Consider the following 10,977-nt stretch of genomic DNA (forward strand, 5'->3'; position numbering starts at 1 on the left):
GGTTGGATTTATACCCCGCCCTTCACTCAGAGCAGCTTACAAACCCCTCTCCCTTCCCCTCCCCACAACAGACACCCTGTGAGGTAGGTGGGGCTGAGAGACCCCTCTCGAGAACTGCCCTTTCAAGGACAGCTCTGACAGAACTATGGCTTGCCCAAGGTCATCCAGCAGCTGCAAGTGGAGGAGTGGGGAATCAAATCCGCTTCTCCCAGATTAGAGTCCGCGCACTTAACCACTACACCAAACTGAGACCAATCCCCCACATAGGATTTGAACTACCGTAACACGGTGCAGAGAAGCAGCTCAGTGGGATGCTATGCTCAATAGTATCAAAGGCTGCTGAGAGATCCAGTGGAACTCACAAGGTCACATTCCCCCTGCCTAGTTCTCAACAGATGTCATCAACCAAGGCAACCAAAGCAGTCTTTGTTCCAAAACTGGGCCTGAAGCAAGACTGAAATGGGTCCGGAAGATGAGTCTCTTCCAAGAGCTCCCAAGCCCTGAGGAGCTCAGGCCAAACTGAGCTTGTATGTCTGTCTATCCCAGATGTTTCAAAAAATCCTTCTATAGAGACTTTTTCAGCAATGGAGTTTTGGAGATATATGGAATATTTCTGCGTAATGCTCTGCCCAGCATTACTAACAGAAATCACCATTCTGTATTCTCGGTGATACTGGCTGGAAATTACGAGGAAAAAACCACCATTTAAAATATCTAACCCACTTCTATTTTTAGTTTGTATCCTTCAAATAACATGGCTAAAGTAGAAAAGATCTGGGTGACAGAAAAAAGCAATTTCAGTTCTGCAAAGCAGAAAGGAAAAGGAAAGTTAAAGAACAATATGCTGTTAAATCCAGGTTTTTATTAAAAAAATTCAGACCTGAACCAAAAATACCATATGAAACCTCTGTGTTAAAGAAGGGGGAAATCTCCAAGATAAAAGTTGCAATCCCAAGAACAATCCCTGGAAGTAAGCCCCACGGAGAAAAATGGAACTTACTTCCAATTAGATCTGCTTAGGATGTCTCTCAAATTCTTGCAATTTCTTTAGATGTTCATCTGTCTTTTTATTTCAGTGTCTTCCCCATATATTCTAATGCTTCTACTCCACATGTGAATTTTAAATTTGAGGTCATCTATAATTCTTCAGTGACGTCAACCAGCTTTTGGCTACTGCAGGTGGAGCTTGAACGGGGAACTTAACGACAGATGACTGGACTCCTTCAGTTCCATGCCAGTTAGGATTCGTTCTCTCTTTTTAATCCAGAGGCACCGCTTCAACGATCGTACATCGAATGTGGTAGATTCCCAAGGCACAGAAAAAAGCCTGGAGATTGTTCCTCTTTATCTTTTTTCTTTCTTTCAGTCCCAAAGGTATACACTTCTGGAACCACAAGAACCAGGGAAGCTGGAAAAATATTATCTATGTACTGTTACATCAAACAACAAAATAACAGCAATCCCTTGAAACCGAGCCATAGCAGTGATGAAAAGGTAAAACTACAAAAAATATGCAGAGAGCTTGTTTTGTACGAGTTCCTAATTTTGTTTGCTTCTACATTCCAAAGTGTGGATATGCTTTTTTCTCAAATCCCTATCAGGACAGACTTACAGAGGTTGTTGTTTTTTTTAAATCACCTGTGTTTATGGCATTTGCTGATTGGAGGGAAAAGTTCAGAAGCTGGACCTTCTGCCCCGACTACTTATCAGCTATTCCACGGATCAAGGTGTGGTCCAAAGACCAGCCCAACGGGCCAGGATCCCCTTTTGAAACTGCCTTGGACAGGGTTTGATGATCACCCCCCTTGCTTTAGCAACTTGTGGTGCTTTTCATCTGTTTTAACAATGCTGCCCCCACAGGCATCACTGTGCCCTACCCAGACTTTTGGAACCAGTTATCTCTCGCCTGTGCACTCTGCATCCAGAACCTCAGAACTGTTCCCTCTTGTTCAGGACCGCTTCAGCAAAAGTGACCCGGAGAACTGCCCACACATTGGAAACGAGGGCCGGAAGGGAGACTTTAAATTCCCACCCACAACCAGGTAACTGCAAACAGTAATTACACACACACACATATGGCAATGTACAGAATATTGTAAGAAATATATTCTGCAATAAGATTCAAAATTACACACACACACAAAATCAGAGGAATAAATTAAAAAATAAAACGCCATCATCAAAAGAAGGAAACAGACTCAAACGCCAACAAAGCAAGGAAGTAACTTCAGTACGTGGCCCAAAGCTGGATTTTTAAAGTGAAGTGTCTGAGGCCAGGGTCAAAGCCTGCTCCCTCTCCTGGTGAAATAATCTTACCAGATTTGGCAATTGGTCCACCTTCTTTTGCTTCTCATCTCTTCATTGGGGCGATTAGCAGCACTTGACCGAGCCCCTCGATAGCCTCCCCAACCTTCCGCCGACACACCTCCTGCCGCTGCTTCAGCTCAGCCATCAGTCCGACTTTTCTCTTCCGCAGCTCACTGATTATGTGGGCTGCAGTGACTCCTTCCCCAACAGTTCTCTTCGCCTCTGGCAGGATGGAAACAGTTTTAATGGTGTGCGAACGCTTCCCTGTAAATACAAGTCTGTACGGGCCATGCACTCCATCAGCTCCACAGGGACTACTCTGGCATTTAAGATCTGATAGTTTCCGCCTCACAGTTTCTTGTGCTCTTTGGACAATCCTGCAGAATTCCCTTTCGCCCAGCAGTTCTCGCTTTTGTACTCCAGCCTGTGAAGAGGAAACAATGACCAGGTCACGTTCTGCAAGACAGCAAAGATAAAACCAGATCTTCATTGCATGAGCTGGCGGATGGGGACAGTTCCGTGGAAATCGGGGTGCCATAGGAAACCAAATCTACAACTGTCATCTTTGCCCTTTTCCCTCCCCTGTGGTAGTAACTGAGAATAAATTTACACAACAAGAATTTAAGAGATGGTGTAAACTACAAAATGTAGACACCAAACTCACCAGATTCATAAATCCCATCTCACCCTTCTGTTATGCAGCAATCAAATGAAAGACATGGTTAAGAGATTTCACCAGAGGCAGCAATACACACACGAAGCTGCTTAAGCACATTACAGGAAACTGTACAGACTTGTACACAATAGCTAAGCACATGTGTGATAATATACCGTAAGTTTGGTGTAGTGGTTAGGAGAGCCTGTTTGGTGTAGTGGTTAGGAGTGTGGACTCTGATCTGGGAGAACTAGGTTTGATTCCCCACTCCTCCACATGCAGCTGATGGCATGACCTTGGATCAGTTACAAGTTATTTCAGAGCTGTTCTCTCAAGGGCAGTTCTCAAAAGAGCTCTCTCAGCCTCACCTACCTCACAGGGTGTCTGCTGTGAGGAGAGGAAGTGAAGGAGATTGTAAGCCGCCTTGAGACTCCGAGTGAAGGGCAGGGTATAAATCCAACTCCTTCTTCTAATATATTTGAGTGAAATATCAAGGACATTCACAAAAACCAACAAATGTGCATCTCTGTATTTAATAAAGTAACCCCAGGGAATGATACCACAGTGCAGGCACACAGGGGGACCTAAGGCACCATCTGTCTGAATGAGGAGGGGTGTCCATGTGATGGGGATGGGAAAGGCTGTCACAGGGCAGTTGACTTGCAGTGGCCCTGTAGGGCTTTCAAGGCTGAAGGCCATGGCCTGCCTCTGCGTGGCGACCCTGGACTTCCCATCTAAGTGCTACCCAGCTCCGGCCCTGCTTAGCTTCTGGGAACGGACGCAGGTGGGGCTCACCTGGGCCATCCAGGTCAGGGTATGCGTGTGATACTCCAAGTCCTTCATTAGAAACACTTAGAAACACTGTGTGTGTGTGTGTGTGTGTGTGTGTGTGAGAGAGAGAGAGAGAGAGAGAGAGAGAGAGAGTGGTTTCTAAATTTGGAAAATAAAAGAGCAAACTTTTCACATTTAATATATACACGAGAAAAAAATTATTTGTAATTTAGGAGCGGGGTAAAAAAAAACTAGGTCTCTTTTACAGGATCTTCCCCCCCTCCCTCCCGCCATTTTACAATTCTCTGCAAGCCTTCAACTGCAATAGCGAATGGTTCTGAGACCTGCCCAGTTAACTCCCTTTGGACCCTTGAAGTTCACTGTCATCAGGCTCTGCTGAAGTGAACTAAATCGGACTGACCTACATTCTTTCGGTACGGCTTCACTTCCTGCATCCAGGGGGAGTCCCCTTCATACTATTTGCTGACGTTGCCAAAGGTCTCCCCATAAGCTTCCCTTCTTGGTAAAAGGAGGAGGAGTCCTTACTGCTGCTGCCTACTTGGGACCCTTTTAGCAGGTGGCCTTCCTGGTTCTAGTCTTCCTCAGGTAAATTGGCTCCCTTGCTGTATTTAGGGAGGACAGCTTGTTTTTTTCTTTTGGATAGCTCATCACATCAAGAACATAGGCAAAGGGGAATCTTCCCAAGCAAACGAATCATTGTAGTTACCTGACGGTTTCTTCTCTTCAGTGGGGGAAGGCATCCACACGGGTTAGGTCACGCCTCCACTCGCTCCAGGCAGGGCTATGCAAATTTTTGTATGTCTTCCTTGGACCCAGTGAGGGCACCCTTCCAGACATAGAATAGCCTGGCCCAATAAGGTCCTTGAACTTACTCAACGCCTTAAGTTGCTTAAATCACACCAACCTCTTTATTGATATAGGTCTATGCCAAAACTTTGGGCGGGAACAAAACGCGTATGACGAAGGAGCACTATGCTCTTATGTCTATGTGCCATCTTGTATTCTGAACTATTTATTGGTGTATAATTGAGACAGCAATGTATTATTTTAACTGCTTTATCTGTTTTTGATTGTTGTAAGCCGCCCTGAGCCAGTGTGCAGGGGAGGGTGGGATAAAAGTCTAATAAAATAAATATAAATAAATAAATGTTTTGGGAGCAAGAGGCTCCTATTCAAAGCCCCTATTGTTATTCAGATACACATTGGAAAGCAGAAGGCTGTGGGGCTGCAGAAAGCTGATTTCAGCCAGAAATGGGCCGTTCTTAACAGAAGAAGAAAACAGAACCCTTTGAATGGTGTCTGGGTCTCAGGTTTGAACCTGGTTGCTGGAAAGAAAGAACCGCACTGCGAGTAGAGTGCCCAGACACAGTGAGTGAAAGCCCAGCCATTGTGTACTTAAATTAGTTCGCTTGCATTGTAGATTGTAAGCTTTGGAATCCTTGTGAGACTCGGAATGCCTTTAGAAGACAGGGAAGGGAAGGCGCCGAAGTGAAGCACATCCACACAGAAAAATATAGCCAAATGTTATCTGCAGTTCGACAGAAGGCAAGATCAAAAAAGTCCAAATAAGTAAATAAGGATCTCCTAGTCTTCTTAACTAATACATTTGGTTTTAAAAAGAACAGTGTCGAGCAACTGAAACAAATCCTTAATTGAAATATGCCACAAATAAGGAAATGGGGGAAGGTCGAAAGAGAGGAAAATAGAGAGATGCCAAATGTGTAGGGCAAAACACAGAAATTCTTCTCAAAACAAACAAAAAAAAGCAACCCAAAGGAAGGAAAACCAAGCCCCACTCAAGATGCAAAGGTTTGTATGTGAAGGAGGAACACTCTGCAGAAAGGAGACACTCCAGTGCTGGCATCTCTTTTTACACTGTAGAGAACAAGAATAGGGAGAACAAGAGAGCATCATACTGAGACAGCAGGAGCCAAGTCCTCAGAGGGGACCCACACCCAGTGGAGGGTGAGCCGTTAACTTCTCATCATACTGAGGATACACATCTAGTAAACGAGTGGCATCCCTCTAGCTTCCAGTGCCTATTGACTTCGTTGGCTTCACCGAGCCTGAAGGTTTTGCCAAACTGGTGGTGGCAGGGACCTATCTGTGCTCTCCCTACCTCAGACAAAGCGCTCAAAGCCGCATCTGTCCACCCAGCAACATTTCAGCCTCCCCGTCCAGTATTTCCAAGCACAACATTATGGAAAATAGAGGGGGAAAGGTGGACAGGAGATCTGAGCAGCTTAAGCAGCAAAGCTGTCTGCTCAGGAGCTGGGAAGGAAGGAAAGATCTGTTCTTCTGCACTGTCCTTTGTCTGGAGGTCTCTGCCCTTGGCCCAAAAGGTGGCAACTGCCTGCGCAGCACGCCAAGCAAAGGACGCCGCAGGACACAGTGAGCAGGAGGGCACCTTGCCAGCCTCCCAAACACAGCCCTGTACAGATGCCTCTCTGGTATTCCCCTGAGGCCGTGTGCCTTTGAGGGCAAGGAAGCACCGCGTCCCCCTTTGGGAAGGACACAGGCACAACCTGCCTCCTTTCCTGAGCATTTCGGTTCCCTTAAAACTGGCACGCCCCACGTCGACAATTTAAGACAATCTACATTTTTCATTTCCTTCATTTACACCCTGCCTTTCTCCCCAATAGGGACCCAAAGCGGCTCACATTGTTCTCCTCTGTTTCTTTTTTTTTTTGGTTAAAAACTTTTATTTTTCCGGAAATAACAAGTTCAACACATTTTCCATTTAACCAAAAGGAACCCTTATTCCCTCCTCCCTACTTCCTCCGGTGGCTTCCCGCAATGCGTTCCCCCTTTTTATTTTTAAATTGCAATATAACTCAAGATAACATAGTTTAACTTAATATTGTTCTAAACATAGTAAATTTTGCTTTACATCCCAGTTTTTCTCTAAATATGTTTTAAAGTCATTCCATTCTTTGAGGTAGGTTAGATCTTCTTTGTTGTTCATTGTTCTCCTCTGTTTCATTTAATCCTCACAACAAGCCTTTGAGGTAGGTTAGGCTGGGAGTGTGTGACAGGCCCAAGGTCACCCAGCAAGCTTCCATGGCACCAGTGGGGATTCAAACCTGGGTCTCCCAGATCCTAGTCTGACGCTTTAACCACTACACCACATTATAGGACATTATGCTCACAAGAACTGCACAATGCCTGTAGTTAATGTTGGCCTCACTTCTGTCACAGGTACACAATCGAAGAAGCAGAAGGGATTGGATTTATACCCCGCCCTTCACTACCCAAAGGACTCTCAGAGTGGCTTACAATCCCTTTCCCTCCCCCTCCCCACAGCAGACACCCTGAGAGGAAGGTGGGGCTGAGAGAGCTCTCGAGAACTGCTCAAGAGAGAATAGCTCTGAGAGAACTTGTGACTGACCCAAGGTCACACCAGCAGCTGCATGTGGAGGAGGAGTGGGGAATCAAACCTGGTTCTCCCAGACTAGAGTCCGCGCTCCTAACCACGACACCAAACAGGCCAGAACCCCCGGAAAACACCAGAGATGCCTCTTCGGGGCTTCCTGGAGGATATTCCAGAGCCAGCAGTCTGCAGATTTAGCCTGGCTCACTCTTCCTTCCTGACCTTTGGCTGATGGGCCCTAAATACATCACAGGTGGGGCTCAGCGGTGTCGGTCTGGAGCAGCAGAACAAAGTCCGAGTCCAGTCAGGCACCTCTGAGACCAGCCAAGTTTTATTCAAGGCGCGAGCTTTTGTGTGCAGGCACAACTTCCTCAGATACACTTCCTGCCATGGATGCACGGACTGGTAACTTCCATTTCAATGTATCTGAGGAAGTGTGCGTGCCCACGAAGGCTCATGCCTTGAATAAAACTTCGCTGGTCTTAGAGGTGCCCAGCTGGACTCAAACGTTGTTCTAAATATATCACAGTTTGTTCTGTCAAATTTGTTAGCAGCAGGAACAGGGGAAAAGATGATTAAGTGAATTCTCTGATCAATGTCATGTGACTCAGGTCTTAGGATGTCTTTTACAGAAGTGGGGGGGGGGGGACAAACAGAGGCCAAAAAACAGAATTCTGACCTCATTAAATGGCCTTCTGGTCCACTCTTACCTTTCCTTGGCAGCTCAGTTTTCTGCATCTTAGGAGTTCATGCACGGTGTCACTGAGGGCCAGCAGATCTCTCTTGCATCTGTCAATTTCTTCCGCCATTCTGACCACACTGTGGCAAGTCAGGCCAGAGTTTGGTGGAACAGTGCGTTTGTGACATTCACTGTGAGGTCCTGGGTCTTCCACTTCAGGATCCAAAACAGACTCCTGAGGGAGAGGAGGGAGGGGGGAATTCTCAAAGGTTCATTAATCTCTTTTGTGGCCCTCAGCTTGAGAGAAGACCTTGTTATCATACCTGACCTAGAGAATGATACATTCTAAAATAAGGTGAGATTATATCTGTTAGTCAAGCACTATGCAGCTCTCCAGAGACACAGATTCTCTTCTCAGAAAATACACGAAGGAACCTCCTTTCCAGCAAAAGGGCTCGCTATGCACTTGCACATGAAAATGGGGCTGCATCTTCCCTGAGAACAAGGAACATGAGTGCACCAAGGAATAGAACATCTGCACTGGAACAGCACCAGCAATACACAGCAGTGTCTGTGTCCCAACAAGCTTATCAACCGTGGCCAGCCCCACCCACCAAATTGTGTTTTGTTTTGCTGCTGGGACCTGAGCCGGCCCCACCTAGTAGGTAGACTGGGCAGAGACCGACACAGATTATACAAACCAAACTGGCAACCAAGGAGCGTATGTTCCTCTGGTCTTCCCACTTCTAAACTCATTTTCATTCTTGGAATCCAAACTCTGGCCCACACCTCAGAGCCATCTCACAGGGGGCAAGCGAGCCAGCAGGCGTGGGCACTGGCACAGTCTCCCTCAGAAACGACTTCACGGGGACCCAGGAAGGTGCCTTGGACTGAGCCAGACCACTGGTTTATCAGGTCAGTCTTGTCTACTCAGACGGGCAGCAGCTCTCCACGGTGGCAGGCAGAGAAAGGTCTTTCACATCACCTGCTACCTTCTCGTTAAGACTGCAGATGCCGGGGATTGAACCTTGGACCTTCTGCAGGCCAAGCAGATGTTCTACCACCGAGCCACAGCACCTCCCCTACTTCGCTTTTTAAAAACTTTGTTTTTGAGCCACGATACAGCAGAAAGTTTTCTGGTACACCATCAAATTAAGCCGTCACCTTGCGCCCATGCCGGGTAAGACTCCACTAGAGCATCAGATGCTAATGCATCTCTCTGACGCAACGATTAGCAGCTCACAACAGCAAATCATCCCAACTACGTGTGGTTTGCAGTGTGTGCTTTAATGTGGTGCCCTGGTTAACGACAGAAATTATACCCAGTGACTGCTGAAACCAGAGGAAAGTTCATGCAGCGAAATGGCAGAGTGCTAACCACTGTTTCCTCCAGCTGGATTTCTGCTCTGATCTCTGGGGGAACGGCTGAGAGAAACCTGAGCTACAGATGTGCCTGAAAATAAAATTTTTATGCTTACTAATTCAGGAAAGCAGAAGAGAGATCTTTGTTCCTTAAATCACCGAAACAGGCAATGGTTTGCTAATTAATGAAGTGTAAAAACAATTGCTGGTAGTATTACTTAGCTTCTCGAATTCACGGTAAGTATTTAAATTAGGTATTAACAGAGTTGAGAAAGTCCAGGCTGTGGTCTCTGGTTCCTAAACTAACACTCGCCCTTAGAAATCTTCTAGCTCCTTAAAAATTCCTAGGATTTAAAAATATTTGACAAGCCTTTATTATGAACCTTATAGACAACAAGGCTCCGTGTAACTCAGCACACGTGTTTTTAAATTTGGGATGCATTTTATGAGAAAATACTTTACCTCAATACTATGTAGAAGAAACTTATCACTAGATGCCACAAGTTTTAAATACTCACTATGCGAAAACAATTTCCAACAGCCGAAAAAGTATTGAAGGGTCATATTTAAGCAGAATGGATATACTTGTTCCTCATGTTACCTTATTGATTTTTAACATAATCCAGTGCCATTCGGGGAAATCTGCAATTCCAAATATGCTACCCAACTGCAGTTTCAGGCAGTTCCCAAAATTTAGTGCCCTGTAATTGGTACTGACATTTAAGCATCTCTCTTTGGAAAAGCCATTTGGATTATAGCAAACTACATATTGCCATATTTTAGAAGGCCCCTAATGCTGCTCCCGGAAGACAGAGAAATCCCTGCCACCGAACAGCAGGGAGGCAAATCAGAGATCTGAAGGAGGGGGATTTTGCTAACAGAAATTTTCACTGGAAATCAAAGACAATGGGGATGTAATCTAAGTGCCTTATAACAAAGGCTCCTACTTAGGTTATCATGGGGTAGAAGAGATCCCACAGAGCATTTGTATACCACCCAATGCAGGCATAGTCTTAAGGCACAGAACCAGCCAGAATATACTTTGATGGAAAGGGCATGAATATTTAACTGCAGCTTTGGTATCACCCCCCCCCCCTATCAACAGAAATGGCAGTTTATCCACTGTCTTAAATCTACTCCACTCCAACTTCTGAATTGAATTTCACGGTGTGTGTTGCAAGAGCACTCACCCACCCATCTGTGAATCTGTCTGCTGAACTGCTCCCACAGGAAGACAATTCAGCTGCATTCACAGTTACCACAAAGCATCTCCGTGGAAATTTTCCCTTGCCTCATCCCTACATGGCTGCCATTTCCCCCTGCTACCAGGCTTTGTGTGAGAAAAAAAATCAGTAAAAGGCACAGGATCAATGTAGCAGTTCCCAGCTTTCATTTAAAAAAGTCACGTCTCTAGCCCTTTTGGTTGCAGAGATATAAGGAGAAATGTGCAGCCAGTAGGGTGGATCCAACAGTGTTTCTGCTGATGCCAGCCTTCCACCCATGAAGTTTGACATCCAGATTTCTCCTCTCCGGTGGCAGCCCCAAATGCTACCCTAAAACCTTCTGGAAGAGAGGGACCCTCAGAGGCAGGATTTCAGGGGATGTTCCGGGCTGCTGGGGGGGGGGGAGGAGGAGAAGAAGAGAATGAATTTATACCCTGCCCTTCACTACCTGAAGGAGTCTCAGACTGATTCCCCACAAGCAGCTGTGCTGCCCTTGCTCTTCCATTTGCCCCAGCTGCATTGGTCAATTTCACACTATTCGCTCTCCCCCCCCCCAATTGCTGCTCAAAAAAACAAGGATTGAGAAGAC

General features: G+C 45.9%; 1 protein-coding gene across 1 annotated transcript in view; it reads right to left on the reverse strand.

Moving 5' to 3' along the window:
* Positions 1-1,674: 1,674 nt before the first annotated feature.
* The window catches only part of LOC107116874 (chromosome unknown open reading frame, human C14orf80), a 45,808-nt gene continuing 36,505 nt past the window's right edge, over positions 1,675-10,977 (reverse strand). The window contains 2 exon segments of the mRNA XM_015418896.1: positions 1,675-2,731; positions 7,835-8,065. Of these exon segments, the coding sequence (XP_015274382.1) occupies positions 2,228-2,731; positions 7,835-8,065 (735 nt within the window). The 3' untranslated portion in view covers positions 1,675-2,227.

This window comes from Gekko japonicus, unplaced genomic scaffold (assembly GCF_001447785.1).
Source record: "Gekko japonicus isolate JY-2015 unplaced genomic scaffold, Gekko_japonicus_V1.1 scaffold2104, whole genome shotgun sequence".
Lineage (NCBI taxonomy): Eukaryota > Metazoa > Chordata > Lepidosauria > Squamata > Gekkonidae > Gekko > Gekko japonicus.